This window comes from Acanthaster planci, linkage group LG01 (genome assembly GCF_054643075.1).
Source record: "Acanthaster planci isolate LZ-2023a linkage group LG01, COTS_SCS, whole genome shotgun sequence".
NCBI classification, from domain to species: Eukaryota; Metazoa; Echinodermata; class Asteroidea; order Valvatida; family Acanthasteridae; genus Acanthaster; species Acanthaster planci.
This window is the reverse complement of record NC_141777.1, coordinates 4317667-4333645: the sequence shown is the minus strand read 5'-3', so window position 1 is coordinate 4333645 and position 15979 is coordinate 4317667. Positions and strand designations below refer to the sequence as shown.

Here is a 15979-nt window from a genome sequence, read left to right as displayed (position 1 = left end):
CATTGTGCGGGGATAATTCTTGAAGTCCAAACCGAAATTGAGGAGAAGTTTCCATTTTTTTAGAGTATGCACTTAACGCATGTACACAAAATCACGGAAGTTCAGATCATTTTATTTAAGCCAAGCACCACCATGTAGCCTTTTTGTGGGTTTCAAAATGGTTTCCTAATGGGACGTCTTGAAGTGATTTGCACGACTCCATTGCATCGGATGAGTAACGGTACAAGTGCAAGGCATCGTTCGTGTTGCAAATGCTGAAAATACGAAGGAGCCGTCAAACTATGACTGAAGACTAATATACAACGCAGCTATATGCTAAGAAACCACACTTATTATCGTATACAATATGTATTATGGTTCCATGGAGTAATTCAATGACGAAAACACCCTGAAAGCAATATGGAATTATGATTTAATCGCCTTTTAACTATGGTGATTTCGCAATGTCAGGAAAGCACTGCCAAGCACAAACATGAAACTATAAATTTTGCTTCGATTTCTGAATGGGACTTATTTCAAATTGGGAAATAATGTCAAACAAAGCAAAACGAACTTGCCTAACTGAAAAAATAAGCTGAAACTGAGAATAAGAGATAAGGTCAAGCCCGAGGGCGGTATCACTATTCAGTGAACTAATGTACGGTACATATCACTCATTACGGTACATGTGTACGAATTGTCGGGTGTGAACCCTTGCACAAGAGGTTTTTACTCATACCAAAGTCTGCGTGTAGTGATTCCGTCCCAAATCCGTTGAATTCAATTAACGAACAATGAGGCCAGTGATTTTGAGATCCACCAAACCGAAACCCTGACCCACACAACGTCTTAAAATAACCAATTTCAATGCCATAACGTTTCCATAAAATTTGCTCGCGATGAACTTTTTCCCAGTCACGTGAAAAGAAATTTCACATTTGCACAGGGTTGATCCGAAAAGGACTAGTATTTGTCCGAGTACCCGTAATGAGCGGCTTTTTGCTGATAAAGTGAACTCGACACATCCCACTTTACTCACACCTAAGTGCAACAACAACGATAGGGTGGCCAGAATTTTGAAACATTTTTTCCAAGTGATTTTTGACCAGTAGAATAATTTTTTTAATATCTCAAATTTTCGGATTCTGTTCAAAGAGGCGTCCTCCATCCCCGGCCCCCGGTTTGGATTAGTCAGAAGGTCCATGTGATGTAATGTATGTTTATGCAACACCTGTTTGACGGCAGCTAGCTGTGACGTACGTGTGATGTGGGACGTGTCTGGGACGCTGTACGGCGGGCCATGTTTATATAACATCCCAAGACTGGTTCCACGTCTTGATTGTGCACAACAAAGATGAGAGTTTGTCTGGTACCTGAAAGCAGGTAACTCCGAGTCCAACGTACGCGTGAACAGATCGACATGAAACGCACATAACATGTAATCACAATTGTGTTTGAGGGGCCAGAGAAAGGGGGAATTGCGGAACGGTCTACTGTTCCTTCGACAAAATCATGGCAAATAAGCTCAGGACTGTAATATGTTTGCTGAGAAATGACCTGCGATATCACGACAACGAGGTGAGACTAGACATTTAGATGTGATTGTTCTTCTTTTTTTTTTTTTTTTGCCAAAGAGCATGTAGGGGTGCAGTGTCCCAATTCCAGGAAAATTCTCCGCCAGGCCAAGGCGTACAAAAAGTACCCCCCAGAGATTGTTTCGAAAAGAGGGGTCTGTTTTGGCCAAGAAATGGTGGGATTGTGTCAGTATGGCCCGGGATCATCTCTGTTGATTCAGGGGTACCCATCTGGGGGCAAAGCAGACAAAAATGGGATTGAAAATAAGTCAGAAGAGCCCGCGGAAGGCGAGGGATGTCATTTGAAAAATGGCCGCTGGGAAGGCTTGGCAACATTTACTTTTTGGGGGGGTGAGTTTGTTTTGGGAGGATAATTAAAAAATTCTTTGGTTAACCTACTAAAAATTGAAAATCAAATGAAATCTGAAGGACCAAACAGCACATTGATTTTTGTTTGAGAGGCCTCAGGGACTTCAGTTGCCTGCCATGGGGCTCCAAACTTGGTTGATTTTACACTATTTTCAATTTACTTTCTAATGCCATGATTGGCGCTAAATAAATGTCATGAATGTGTGAGTGCAACCATGGTGAAACCAACTTTCACCATGTTCACTTAACGTTAGTCTAAGTTTCAACCATGTCGCTCTACTTTGCATGTCCGTCTTTACGTCTTGACATTTTTGACCAGTTATACATGTAGTTCGTGTGATATGTGTTGGGTCATTGAAGAAGAAAAAGTCTCCATAGTTGGGTGCAATCTGACGATATTGGGGCTTGTGCGATCTTCGCTCGATCGGTCGATCTTGCTCCTAAACACAGTGATTTAACTCTGCCATGAGCTATGTCAGCCAATCCCATTTTCTTTCTAATTCTGCCATCATCCAATCACCCTTTCTTTCTACGTTCTAATTCACGTTTGTGAAAGATTGTTTAAAAAAATGGAAGTAAAGTTGGGAATTTCATGCAGCATCAGCCGATCGCACAGAGCCTTAAGTTAAGGGGATCATGTAGATTGGCCTATCGTGCCCAACATATATCTGTCCAGCACTGATCTTTAGGAGCCGGTTGGGCCACGGATCGATATGTAGTACTTACGGCTCAATTCTTGCTACATTAAAAGACCTTTGTTGTGTCTTAAAGCTGAATAATGTATTTATTGAGGGAGAGTCCTGCCACAAGAACTGAACACAGTGATGTACTTGAGATGCGTGATGAAGCCATGTGTGTAAACTCTATGAACGTATTGAAACAAAACAACCAATTTTTGTATCAAGTTTCCTCAAGATGCACGCATCTGTAAATCTGTACATTTGTAATGATCCCAAAGAGGATATGTACACGTATTACAGATCACCATGTTCTGGGAACCAGACAGCCATAAAATTGACTATAGATTTTCATCACTCATTCAGGTATCAGGAGTGAGTCGGTGTGATAAATGAATAGCAGTGTTGAGATTTTTTTCCAAAAGCAAACCTTTATCAGGTTTTTCCTCCATGGTATGCTCTATGCTTGTATTTATTTTTCCCGTTTTTTTTTTTAACAAACCAATCAGCAAAACTGGCTAGGTTTGATTCAAATCAGATTTATTCAGAAGCATACTACAACAACTAACAACTACCAAAGCTAAACTTTTGATGCTTTTGTTACACAGGTTCTCCATTGGGCCAATCAGAATGCAGACTACGTTCTTCCGTTGTACTGTTTAGACCCTCGTCACTACCATGGCACCTGGCACTTCTCTTTTCCTAAGACAGGGCCTCACCGCCTGAAGTTCCTCCTTCAAAGCCTTCAAGATCTCAAGGAAACCCTGCAACAAGTTGGCAGGTGAGTACATACATGTACATATGGGTTTTCTGTGCATTAACTGGCCCTAACCTATTAACTAGCCCTAACCCTGATGCATTCTTTGCATTAACTAGCCCTATTAAATCCATGAACTAGCCTTAACCCATTAACTAATCCTAATTCATTAATTAGCGTTCTGTGCATTAAATAGCCCTAACCCATGGACCCTTTGGCTAGGATGTACATGTACACTGTATTCCTCAATCCTCCGAAATTCTCGTCCTTTGAGGGGTGACCACTGCCTCAATCCTTCAAAATCTTCTGTCAATTCCTGTCATTTTGGTGCAGTGCAAATGGTATCCTGGAGCAGTGCGGATGATTTCATGGATAATTGAGACATGAATTTATGCATGGCTGAGCATTAACAACACAGAGTGTAACGCAAGACCTTGACACAGTGTATTCTTCTCAATCAGCCACATGTTTTGACCATTTAGCCTCAGTCTACCTAATTCCTCCAGGATTTTCCTGAGGATTTAGGAGGATTGACGACGTAATGCTTTAAAGCATGAGTCCTGTGTACATAGGATTACTGCTGAGAGCGCAGCGAAGTGTAGAGATTTATTTTAACTCCGGGCATATGGGCAAGTTAATTTGCTTGTTTTAAGGTTAAGTGTTATGCCTGACACAACACTAGCCATTTCTGCCTCAAGAAGTGGGCAGAAGACTGGATATTCGAGTGGCATTTGTTCTTCACGAGTTTCCGAGTTGGAAATCAATAGAACTGGTTGTAGTGTCTGCACAGTCATTCATTTTCAACTGTCTTGCAACACATTGATACAGAATATTGTTTCTGCAGCAAGACTTGTAAAATTCAGATTAAAAGCAGTGTGGTTGGATCTAGTGTGTATATTATCTTGGTCAAGTGATAAGTGGTAACACTGAGACAGTTTGCGAATGAAAAGTTACTTTGTTTAGTCAAGTCCTTCCATACATTAACCCAATTATGGCTTCAGCAATGTACATGTAGTTAAATAGGAAATCACTCCAGGCTTGTTATTAATGCTGTCAAGTACGTGTATTTGTCCCATTAGTGATCTGGTCATCAGCAGAGGGAAACCAGAATCTGTCATTCAGGACTTGGTTCGTCAACTTGGCAAGGACAATGTGAAAGCTGTAGCATTACAGGAAGAGGTACATTGTAAATTCCTGTTTATTGTATTGTGCTACCCTGTACCAAGTACCTACCTAGAGTCTCTTAAGAAAAGGCACCAGTTTAGAGACCACTGTTCAGAGAAAAACTGCCGTTTAGAGAAAATCATTTAAAGGCCAATGTGGAACTGTGAATAATCATCAAGGCCACTTCCTTGCTGCCATTTTGTGCGCAGTACCTTGTAAAGGGCCCTTGCAGGGATTGTAGAGGGGGCAATCACTTGTTTAAACTTGCAAGTGGAATGCGGTACTCTAGATTTCCAACAGAATGTGCACATCCAGTAGTGTTTTAGCATACATGTACAAGAAACAAAACCAGAGAATTCCGGCTGATCCGTTGTTTCGAACTGTTTGCATACGATGGTATCAGTATCATGCATATTTCCACAAGCCAACTTTTCCAGTTAACAAAAGACAACAAGCAAACACGTTTGCTCTTGGTGCAGCTTCTAAACATCTGAACAGTAAGGACTGTAATGTAAGAATGTTGAGTGGTGAATGACAATTGCGGAATCAAATTATTGGTAGCATTTTCAGTGTTGTCTTCTTTCCATTTGTAGGCTACGAGAGAGGAATTGGATGTAGAGGCTGCCATTGCAAAATCCTGCCAGGTTCCTGTCCAGAAGTTCTGGGGTTCAACTCTCTACCACAGAGATGATATTCCGTTCAGGATACGAGAGTAAGGTCAAGACTACATGCCATGCCATTGCCGTGAGGAGCTTTATTCAAATGAGTGTGGCAATAGCATGGCAATAAAGAGGCAGTTGTACTAAACACCAAATTGAAATTAAGCAGTGCTGTATTGTTGCCATTTGGAACGACAATAGCATGGCACACCCTGTTGAGCTAAAGGGCTTGCTGCGCTGAATACAATTTGCTGAGCTGAATGAACTTAAGAAATGGAATTATTTGAGTTCGGCAAGGCAGTAGCACAGCATAGAGCCTAGGCCTTAGATCTTTTTTAATGTAGGAGTTAGTTTTGTTTCATTCTGTTATCCTTGACATTTTGCAGGGGTGAGATTTGTCAGGATTTGTCCTGATTTCATTATTTTTTTATCAGGATTTTCCTGATTTAAGGATTTTTCAAACAATCTCTTTTGAAATCTGGAGTTTACTATCAAGGTGTTTTTATGAATAAAGTTGATACTAAGCGTAAGAAAAGAGCTGGATTAGTTTGGCCTATCTTACAGCTGGGGAGGCAAATTCTTGCCCCCCTCCCAAGAACTTGGCTGTGCTTCACTCAATTTTTGAAAAACTTAGCTTGCATGAAAAGACACTCGTTTTCGTTTCTAGCTTAAAGTTTGAACTCAATCAAACATATGGTTTTTTTGTTTCGGTCATTTGAAGTGTAAAGCTATACGCCTGTGTGCATTGAGCAAGTGCTACATTGGAAAAATTGTACATTTTTGACTAACCTGTCTCGGGAAAAATGTGCACTGTGCTCGAACAGTATGTTTGATTTTTGTAAAATTGCTGTCAAAAGGACCACAGAGAGTTACTCTTTTATCTCCCAAAGGCTAAACTCCAGCGAAAATAATACATGTATAAAACAGCATTTTGAATTGAATTTGTAGTCAGTTAATGCAAATGAGAACATTGAACTTTGCAGAGCCATTGTGATTGGTGTTAGTCTTGTCATTATATAAACTATCTGTTTGATTATCAATGTCTCATCGTATCTTATATTCACTTCTTCATTACAGATTGCCAAACGTGTTCACTGAGTTTCGCAAGAAGACAGAAAACCAGTCCAGAGTGCGCCCCACCTTTCCCATGCCGAGTAGGCTGAATCCTCTCCCACCAGGGATAGATCCTGGCCTCACCCCTAGCATGGAGGATATGGGAATGGCAGGTACGTATAAAAATGTTAGCATTGAAACGTACAATGGAACCATGTATCACATCTGTTGTCATTTTTCAAAGGATTTCCAAATACTTCTACAGAACTAAAATTGAGAAAAAAGTTTTTTAATAACTACTAGCTTACAACTTGAATTTTTTTGGAAAATATGAATTTAAAAGTTTTTGAAATGGAGTACCTTAGGCTCCATGAAGTACTATTTTCTTGGTCTCAGTTGTTTTCAAATCAAACGCAGTACCATTTTGGCTTTGTTTGGTTCCACAGAACCAGTGAAGGATGATCGTTCTGCCTTTCCCTACAGCGGAGGAGAGAGACAAGCATTAACAAGAATTCAGCATTATTTCTGGGATTATGTGAGTACAGAATAATACCCATGTAAAATTTCAAAAGTAAAAGTCGTGAGTTAAATCACTCTCCAGATTGCATTGTATCAGATGGGGTATGGATCAAATTACCTCCAACAGAATGAGGAAGCTACCAACATAAGTTTAGGTGGCTCAGTTGATAGATCACTTTCAGTTTGTTACTACCTCACTTTGTCTTCTTGAGGAAGAATGTCTTGTCAGTAGCATTTTAGCATTGTTGTAATGTTTTTGAAATTTGCTCTAAGTGGAGGGGTAAAAAAAAAAATCACCTTACAAGCCCAGGAGTTCCCAGGTAATGGTGAGAAAAGGTGTGCCAGAACTGTACAACATTGGTGAACTCTGACAGTTATTTTGAACAGAAGCTGGTGCAGTGACCTTCATTACTAGTTGATCTGTGACTACATAGAGTGGTCCCAAAAAAAATAATGTGTAACTCTTTATACTAGTCAAGAGAATGTCCAAAGTAAGCACAAGAAATTCCAAAGCCGGTCTCTGAACATAAACCAGTCTATGAAGGGTGTTACCTGATGCTTTTTGTCAATCTCGTACTTTCTGAACAGGACTATGTAGCTACTTACAAGGAAACACGCAATGGGCTCATTGGAGCAGATTACTCAACCAAGTTTTCTTCCTGGTGAGACCGATCATGTGATGACATATTGATACTCGATTATATTAGTGAATAGGCATCAGTGATATTAGTGAATAGTCTTGAATTTTAGGCCTACATAGAATGATGGCGGCAGTTTAATACATGCTTGAGGAGTTGCCATATTTGACAAACTTGATTTAATGAACAATGTTAACTTGAAGGTGTTTCATAGTTAATACCTGTTTGGAGAAAATTGTCACATGTGCATGCAGGTGTTTATGAAAAACAAAAATGTGGGTACATTTAGCAATTAGTAGTGAAATGTAGCCTAGACCCCTCATGATTTTTGGCCTGAATATTGAACCAGGGTTTGTGCGTACTTGCTCAGGTTGGCTCTGGGATGTCTGTCTCCAAGGAGAATCTATGAAGAGATCAAGAAATATGAGAAGGAAAGAAGAGCCAACCAATCAACCTACTGGTATGCAACTAAATAGCTTGGTGACCGTGTTTCACAAATTCTCCAAAGCATTTGATGATTTGATATTCTCTGGGAAGTTTTTTTTTTTATTGTCTGTTGGGTTGAAAATGTGCTCTTACATTTTGGATCCTCTTCCTCATTTCCAAGCAACATTGTAAGAATCCTCAGGCACATTGCACTGTGCTCAGTGAAGAGGGTTTGGTCTTGTTTGCGTTCCCCCAACTTTCATCATTCTTGAAAGGAACGTATAGTGTAATTAGTTGAACACCTCATTGCATTGACCAGATGATCCATATCCGTCCTTCTGTTTAACTTTTCTAGGGTTTTGTTTGAACTTTTGTGGAGGGATTACTTCAAGTTTGTGGCCCTAAAGTTTGGAGATCGACTCTTCTATCTCAGTGGTGAGAAAATCATTATGTCATTTCTATCTTCCAGCATTGGGATTCAATTCTTCCCCTAGACCTTGGTTTCTAAAAGTTGATCCTTTGATCGCATGGTATCATTGTCTCCAAGCCTGGCTGTCGGTGAGTTTGAGAACCACAGTGTTTAAGCAATATCTATACTGCTGAAAAGTACCATTGGAACTTGCAACTAAGGGAAGGTTAGCATGGGAGGTTCACATCAGTGAGTGAGGTTTTTTTCAGTCCCTGACACATTAGAATTTTGACCAATGACAGAGGTTCTGTTGCTCATGAATAGTTATAAGGCATGGATCCTGTTTGTTTCACATGGATCAATGATTCCAATGTTGGTTAGGTCCATCCATTAGATGGGTTTTGGTGTCAGTTAACCAACGATGGATCAATAATCTTGATCAGTGATTCTATCGCTGGTTAGCTTTATCCATTAGATGAGTTTTGGTGTCAGTTAACAAATGACGGATCATTCTATCGCTGGTTAGCTCCATCCATTAGATGGGTTTTGGTCTCAGTGAACCAATGACGGATCAACGATCTTGATCAGTGATCCCACTGGTTCTCTCCATCCATTACACCTGCGTGAAACAAGCAGGCCTATAATAAATGCTTGTTACACAACATCAGGTGTAGGTCATTGAAGTATTTATGGTAATTTCTGTCAGTTCTCCTTGGCAACCAACGAGAGTTATGATCGTCACAAAACACCAAGAGATATTTATGGGAATGCAAGTCTTTGAAGTGTGAATTATAATTTTTCCTCAGGCCTCCTTGGCAACCGACGAGAGTGGAGGGAGAACAAAGCGCTCTTTGATGCCTGGAGGGAGGGACAGACCGGGGTCCCCTTTGTTGATGCCAACATGCGAGAGTTGGCAGCCACGGGGTTCATGTCCAACCGCGGCCGACAGAACGTAGCAAGCTTCTTGACCAAAGACCTCAAGTTGGACTGGCGATTGGGAGCCGAATGGTTTGAGCATCTGTTGGTGAGTGGGTGGTTTTGGACTACAACGTTTATTTATGCTTTCATTATTTCAATGTCATCTGATCAACACTGATTCAGAAACTTTTATCATGCCTATTGAAATGTTTGTAACCTCTGAAAATTGGTAGGAAAAATTTTTCCTCTGGCTTACAATCAAGTAAAAACTATTGCAGGCTTGTGGGTCACTTGTAGCGGTATTTGCAAAATGAAAGTTCTGACAAATGTAAGATTTGTGTCAACATGTAATCAGTTCAGTTCAGTGTTTACAATTTCCTTTTATCGGGTTCGCAAGTCTGACGTCACTTCAGTTTAAACCATGCCCACCGGACACGTACAGTGCACATAGGGTTACATGCATTGATCGCCATTTATGTGGAACCATGGAACCGGAAGTTAACGCGCAACTTCTGCAATCGTCCAATGGGAGCCTGTGAATCGTGGCGCGTCCGCCTTCGTGATGAAGTCACTTATGAACCGGATACTCAATGATAAATGTTATGACCACATTAGAGTATTAAGCATAGAAGCCTGAATAAAAGTTATCACATAGTGGGAGTGTGGATAATCCGGTTCATAAGTGACTTCGTCACAATGGCGGATGCGCCACAATTTGCAGGCTCTCATTGGACAATCGTTGAAGTTGAGCGTTAACTTCCTGTTCCATGGTTCCATGTAAACGGCGATCAATGCATGTAACCCTATGTGCAGTGCACGTGTGCAGTGGGTGTGCTTTAAACTGAAGTGACGTCACACTTACGAACCGAATAGCCATGAAAATTTATGGGTTGTAGTGGGATCCAGATGCACTGACTTCGGATTAAAAGCTAGAAACACCTGCCATATATAACAAACATTGATATTTGGCCTTGCAGATTGATCATGACGTGTGTAGTAACTATGGCAACTGGCTATACTGCGCTGGAGTTGGCAATGATCCAAGACAGGACAGAAAGTTCAACATGATTAAGCAGGGATTGGATTATGATGCTCAGGTATGTGGTTCATTGACATGCTGGCTGAAGAGGGTTTAACTAGGGTCAGCTGCTAGTCATTTCCAATCACCGTCTAAAACAGTGGAGGTGTTTGGTCAAGTTATTCAAGGTGGATGTGAGGTCAAGTTCAACTAATTTTCTAAAACTAATGGTGTAATACTTACAGTATATGTCAATAGTGCTGCTGTTGTGGAATGTTTTTGGGTAATGCAGGGAACCATGCATGTACCTCGTCATATGGGGTCCAAAATGGGAGACCCTACCCATTTTTAGCCCTCCCCTCGTCATGAATATAGTGTCATCAGTAATCTTCAATTGCCCAGTACATATCTTAACCACTTGCTGCCGGGGAGCCCGGTTTTGGAGACGTTGGCTTTATACGTATAGCCAGGGTGCCCAAAATTGAACACAAGGAACTGGGCCTTGTAACAAAAGACCATACTCGGAACAAAAGACTGAGCTACTGGGAATTGCCAACATTTTTTCAGTTATCAATAGCAGAGGAAATCTGTCATTGTTTTGAATGATTATACCACTGTTTGTTGCATTCAACATGAGTGGACTACCACCGGGGACAAAAGCGCTCCAGCGATACAACACTGCTGCACGCTAATCTGGTCTGCATTTGAAAAGACGCCAGTAGCACGCTGGGCCAGTTTTGGGAAGCAACTTCAAATTAAACCCGGCAGCATATGGTTAATGTCCACACTTTTCCAAAAGTCTGTTTTTCATTTATGTAATGTTTCAACAACACCTGTTTTATACATTTTTAGAAAAAAAAACCTTAATGGCTTTGCTGTTCTGGTTCCACAGGGTGACTATGTGAGGCTGTGGGTGCCTGAACTTCAAGGCATCAAGGGTGGTGCTGTACACACCCCCTGGGCCCTCAGCAGCTCTCTGCTCATTCAGGCTAACGTCAGGCTTGGCCACACTTACCCCATGCCCATTGTGAAGTCACCGGAGTGGGGCAAGTATACAGGAAGTCAGGTGGGTGATAAAGTTCATTGGAAAGCACATCTGGCCACGATTTTTCAAAATAGGAATGTTCCAAAATAGAACCTGTCTTCTGTCGCATATCAAGCCTTTAGTCAAGGCTATTGTGTGAACTATTTCATTCCCGAATAGTGGTGTCAAGAATACTTCAGAAGAGATTAATGTGGTACTCAGAACCTGTCACAATGAATGCCTTTAACATCTCCTTCCAGTGCCACATGTTGAATAATACCATATACTTTCTGCACTGTTTCTTCATTTATGATGAAATTAGAACTGCCCAGTTTTTGTTATTTACCAATTTTACCGAAAAAGCATCCTTGTATTTAAAACTTACGTTTCACCGCAAAACTGGATGGGCACTGTAAAATTGGTTGAGGGCTTTGGTTTTGTTCACATCAGAATTTGCCACATACTGTTTACTTTGTTTCCATCTGGAATGTTTTTATTTGCTCATTTGCATAGCCACCTGTTCGAGGGCACAAAAAATTTTTTTCATTTAATGCTGTTTTATTTGGGCATTATTAAATTTTCCTACCTTCAGCCGCTCCCCATAATCTAAGCAGTGTAGGTTGAGAGCTAGCAATAATCAAGGTTTTTCCAAAGATTTATCTCAAACTTGCTTTGCCTATGTGCATGCTTGGGGCTAGCCTCTCAAACAAATAAATATTAAACTTTTTTTCTCATTGGAGATTTGGAAGATAAACCTGTTTGTTTCTGCCTTTCAGGAAAGAGGAAAAAGTGGGAAGGGACCAGGCCCAAGACAGCAGACCAGAGGACTTGATTTCTACTTCTCCAGTGCCAAGCAGAGGGGCCATAAGAAGTGAGAGGAGTCAGCAGATTGGATCATGTTGTTAATTTCAAACGAGGGGAAACAAAAGTGAAATCCGACCATGCGATTTAAAGTCCTAACCGTCCAGCTGTGTTAGAATCAGATCGAATTTGGGGATTTGGGATTATTGGGTTTGGTCCTTACGTATTTGCAAAGTGTTACTATTAATGGAACTTGTGTATCATAGGTTGTTTGATATTCAAATCTTTGGCCTCATTTCCACAAACCTTTAGAAGGGATCTTGATGTTGAAAGCATATATTAAATACAAAGTGTTTTGGGTTGGTTATTTATTGTATTTCTGATTAAGATATGCACCTGTTAAATAAATTTTAGGCATCCTGAGACCGGAGACTCTACGTGGTTACATAACTTTGACTGATGGATTAGTAAGCCTTTTGCGAGTTAAATTTGAATAAAATCTGGTAAACTGAGTTCTTTAACTTTACGCGAACAAAATTTAAACCTTTGATTTTTTTCAGCTGGTCATGTAATGTAAGTGCCAGTATGTCACCCTTGTGTAATACTTGTGCTGACTTCTCATGCAATATGCTTTACATCATGGGAAATCTTGTCCTTTTATTTTATGCCTACATAAATGAAAGGTTCTGCTTTCACTGTGCCGCAAATCATGCATTATTGCCATTTATTCACATTCATGTTTTTTAAATTCCACATCCGGAATTAGTACCGGGAAAAAAAGCAGCTACTTACCAAAGTTGATTTATTTTCAAAAACTTTTCTTCCAGGTATTACATTTGTCATGTGTAATACATGTACTGATTTCAATGGTAAAATTTTGTCCACCTGTTGTTGGTAAATGTAAAGGAAAAGCTAAAGGAAAAGCTAATCATCTCTAATCATACAATGTGATAGATATATTATTAGAATAGTATCAAGGCATCTGCATGTCAAGTTTCATTGAATAGAAGTATAACATCAGCTTGAAGGAAACTAACCTGTCAAGAGATTGCTATGAGCAATAAAAACTTCTGATACTAAGTTCAAGTGTCTACCCTCTCTGGTCTTTCTCCCATCAGGGAAGATATCTCCTTGGCATGATAGGCATGGTGTAGGATAAGTCCACTTGTTATCCTTCATGACTTGGGACAATGGGACAATAGTGAATGGACTCGTTATCCTACTAAACTTAGGACCAAGAACAATGGGATGTGGGAGACAAAAGCTTCTCACACCTGAGCCAAGTCTTCAGAACACTGATTAAGACCTACATGTAGAGGGCATTTTGACAACAAAGTCTGAACAGGAACTAAAATGGACAGTAACCAGTCCTCAAGAGTATTGTTAAGAAAAGATTGTAAAAAACAAGCTCATGTACAGATGCATGAATCTTCATCACAGATGCCCACTCTGAGACACTGTAGGACAGCTTTTTCATGAGATTCTTACACCAAGTTCAATCTCCTTGAGGCATGGAGTAAAACATACATGTACATTTGGGAATGTTGATGTCATTTTGCAGTCAGCAAGAGGACTTTTTCACACACTTGAAGATGGAAGAAATCCTGTTCTCCCAGCGACTTGTAGGGTCACCTTCTCAACAGCCTCTGCACAGCAATCTTGAATGCAGGCCACAAGAGGGCGGTGTTCTTACGGTACCATTCCCGGTTATACAGCTTGAGTGTTTGCCGGTTGTCCTGGAGAAATTCTCTGTAGAACTCGGCCATTTTATCCGCACTCAACACTCGTTTTGCTCCTTTGTTGGGAGGGAATAGAAGGGAAAAGAGGATTTTTGAAATACATTTTAACAAAGAAAGGGAGGAGTCAAGATTTACCATGAAATTTGTTAAGATAAAACAAAAGGGTAGATTCTTTCAACTGATTTACATATCTCTCAATGCATAGCAGTCCATCATCCTTCATATCCAGCTGTAGCCGAATGGGATATTTTATGGCTACAGCTTTAGTTTGGCTGCAACCATGCTAGGATGAAAAGCCATAGCCGCAGACATAATGCATATTTGTGGCACAGTCTAATGCCAAGATGGTCAGATTGAAGAGGTTATGTGCATCACTTTAGTAATTTGATTTCAATATGCCTTCCCTCATTCTTGGCACTACATCTATGCACAGCGTAGCCCACAATCAGTTCTAGGACTAGTTCAAGTTACTGTTGTGTATGGCCACTGCTTTTTTTTTTACGTGTATACTCGATTCAGGAGAAATTTCTAAGCAGACATAAACACCAACAAACATCATGAAACGCTGATTTTGCCCACATTTTAAAAGGGCAAAACGCAGGATTTCAATTTGGTGTAACTGTGCAGTAGTATAAAATGTCAATTAACTAATGCTCTGATCACATTATTTAAACACAGAAATTTAATTTAAACAACAATAAATTACCATCTTCATCCAAGAGCCCTACTCCTGTCTTGCCGAGTGCCTCCTTAACAAAACGTTCTTTGGCCTGTAAGGAAAACTCGAAGTGAATATCTCATCTTCAATGGTCATTCCTTTCTTCATTTGCGTTCTTCAGATTTATTGATGCAGTTTTGACTCATTGACTGGTGACACAAAATCCAAGTGATTATTTGTTTTAAGATGCAGCAGATGGTTAAGACTTTCTTATTAACTGCATGTCTGAAAGTGGCACTGTTGTCAAGGCCATCACGAGTGCCTGCAAGTCTATCACATGTCAATCACAAGTCATCCAGAATTAGCCCAATTAACAATTCATTCCACTGAAATGTAACCAAAAATTTCCTTTGTTCACCCTAATACTTAGGACTAGTCTTATGAAGGACTTGTGAAAGGACTTGTAAAAAGACTCATCATGGACTTGACCACTGAACTGCGAAGTGGTAATTTGGTTTTCTATTCCCCACAATATATTTCCACTTTATGAGGAACTGAGCAAGAGACATTTTCAAATCTTTTGATAGAAGAGCAAAACTCCAAGAGAGAGACTGTTTCAGGCTGCAGGAACAATAAATATTTTGAAATATCTAAACATTGTTGACTCTAAACATCATTGATAACCCACCAGCGAACGTCATACAGCACAAAAATGCACTCGAGTTAGCAGATGTGCCTAACACTACAGTGGACTGCAGGACGGCAAAACCACAAGACCTGACTTGGCCAACATCTCATCACCTCAATGAAGTTCTGGTTATGCTGGGCCCAGAAGGCGTGATTCCAGTCATAGATTTCCTCCCTCATCTCTCGGTACTTTCTCTCTGCTTCTGTTTCATTCGGTCTCTGAGCAAAGCGTAGTTGTCGGAGATTGGAGCGTTTGTCCACGGGGCCGATCCAATCCCGATCCGGACAATCAGGAGGCTCTGCCTTGTGCTGATGGTCATTAGCCTCACTTGGGACTTTGTCTGCACTGGCTGCTGAATCCGAAGTAAATAGCTACCAAAAAAAAAATCAAAAACAATTCACTGAAGCATTTAATTTTCATTTGCTGGGAAAGCCAGACTTGGAAAATGGGCACTGGCAATGATGGGTGTCACCCGGCTTTTTTTTTTGGGGGGGGGCAAAGTACTCTCTCCGCCTTCCGCCCCCCCCAAGATGCCCATGATGATTGAGCAGCCTACTTTCGTACAAGACTGAACGTGCTGAACCCAAATCATTTTCAACAGTTTTACTTTTAGATCATGCAGCGTCCTCTAGTCCTAGTTCTATAATGCATGCTCACCTGATAAGGGGCCACTAGTGGTGTATACATGTATTTACTGCTATGCCTCTGATGGAGTGGACTAGCACAGATTCTTTTTTTATAACAGCAGGAAACGAAAACTTTGACGTTTCTTGAAAGTAACATTATGCTTATGTGCACCCTGTTCCCGGCCCTGTTCGGCTGTTTTGCACCAACTGGACAGTAGTCGGCATCAACTTCGAGTGCCTTTTATTTGTAATTAAAACCGTACATGTAAGCCAGGTTACAAGA

The 15979-nt window shown here is 40.6% G+C and overlaps 2 protein-coding genes across 2 annotated transcripts; one reads left to right on the top strand and one right to left on the bottom strand.

Annotated features, from left to right (window-relative positions):
- Positions 1-1386: 1386 nt before the first annotated feature.
- On the top strand, positions 1387-13065 carry LOC110988067 (cryptochrome DASH-like). The gene is made up of 13 exons (XM_022251297.2): positions 1387-1557; positions 3208-3380; positions 4436-4535; positions 5114-5232; positions 6257-6405; positions 6679-6767; positions 7340-7413; positions 7760-7849; positions 8171-8250; positions 9031-9248; positions 10120-10239; positions 11053-11226; positions 11961-13065. Exons 1-13 carry the CDS (start codon positions 1492-1494, stop codon positions 12057-12059), a joined length of 1551 nt encoding a protein of 516 aa, XP_022106989.1. The 5' UTR covers positions 1387-1491; the 3' UTR covers positions 12060-13065.
- LOC110988069 (COA8 family protein CBG23705, mitochondrial-like) lies at positions 12676-15925 on the bottom strand. Its single transcript, XM_022251299.2, has 4 exons — positions 15728-15925; positions 15184-15441; positions 14431-14494; positions 12676-13780 (listed from the first exon to the last, which is right to left on the bottom strand). The coding sequence occupies exons 1-4, from the start codon at positions 15851-15853 to the stop codon at positions 13614-13616; spliced, it is 615 nt and encodes a 204-aa protein (XP_022106991.2). The 5' UTR covers positions 15854-15925; the 3' UTR covers positions 12676-13613.
- Positions 15926-15979: the final 54 nt, after the last annotated feature.

Excerpts from the sequence above, each read along its gene's own strand:
- LOC110988067 (XM_022251297.2), top strand. The coding sequence starts at position 1,492 with ATGGCAAATAAGCTCAGGACTGTAATATGTTTGCTGAGAAATGACCTG. Across the intron at positions 1,558-3,207 it reads TGCGATATCACGACAACGAG|GTTCTCCATTGGGCCAATCA; the intron begins GTGAGACTAGAC and ends TTTGTTACACAG. Across the intron at positions 10,240-11,052 it reads GATTGGATTATGATGCTCAG|GGTGACTATGTGAGGCTGTG; the intron begins GTATGTGGTTCA and ends CTGGTTCCACAG.
- LOC110988069 (XM_022251299.2), bottom strand. The coding sequence starts at position 15,853 with ATGTTACTTTCAAGAAACGTCAAAGTTTTCGTTTCCTGCTGTTATAAA. Across the intron at positions 15,442-15,727 it reads CACTAGTGGCCCCTTATCAG|CTATTTACTTCGGATTCAGC; the intron begins GTGAGCATGCAT and ends TTTTTTTGGTAG. Across the intron at positions 13,781-14,430 it reads AGGGCTCTTGGATGAAGATG|GAGCAAAACGAGTGTTGAGT; the intron begins GTAATTTATTGT and ends CTCCCAACAAAG.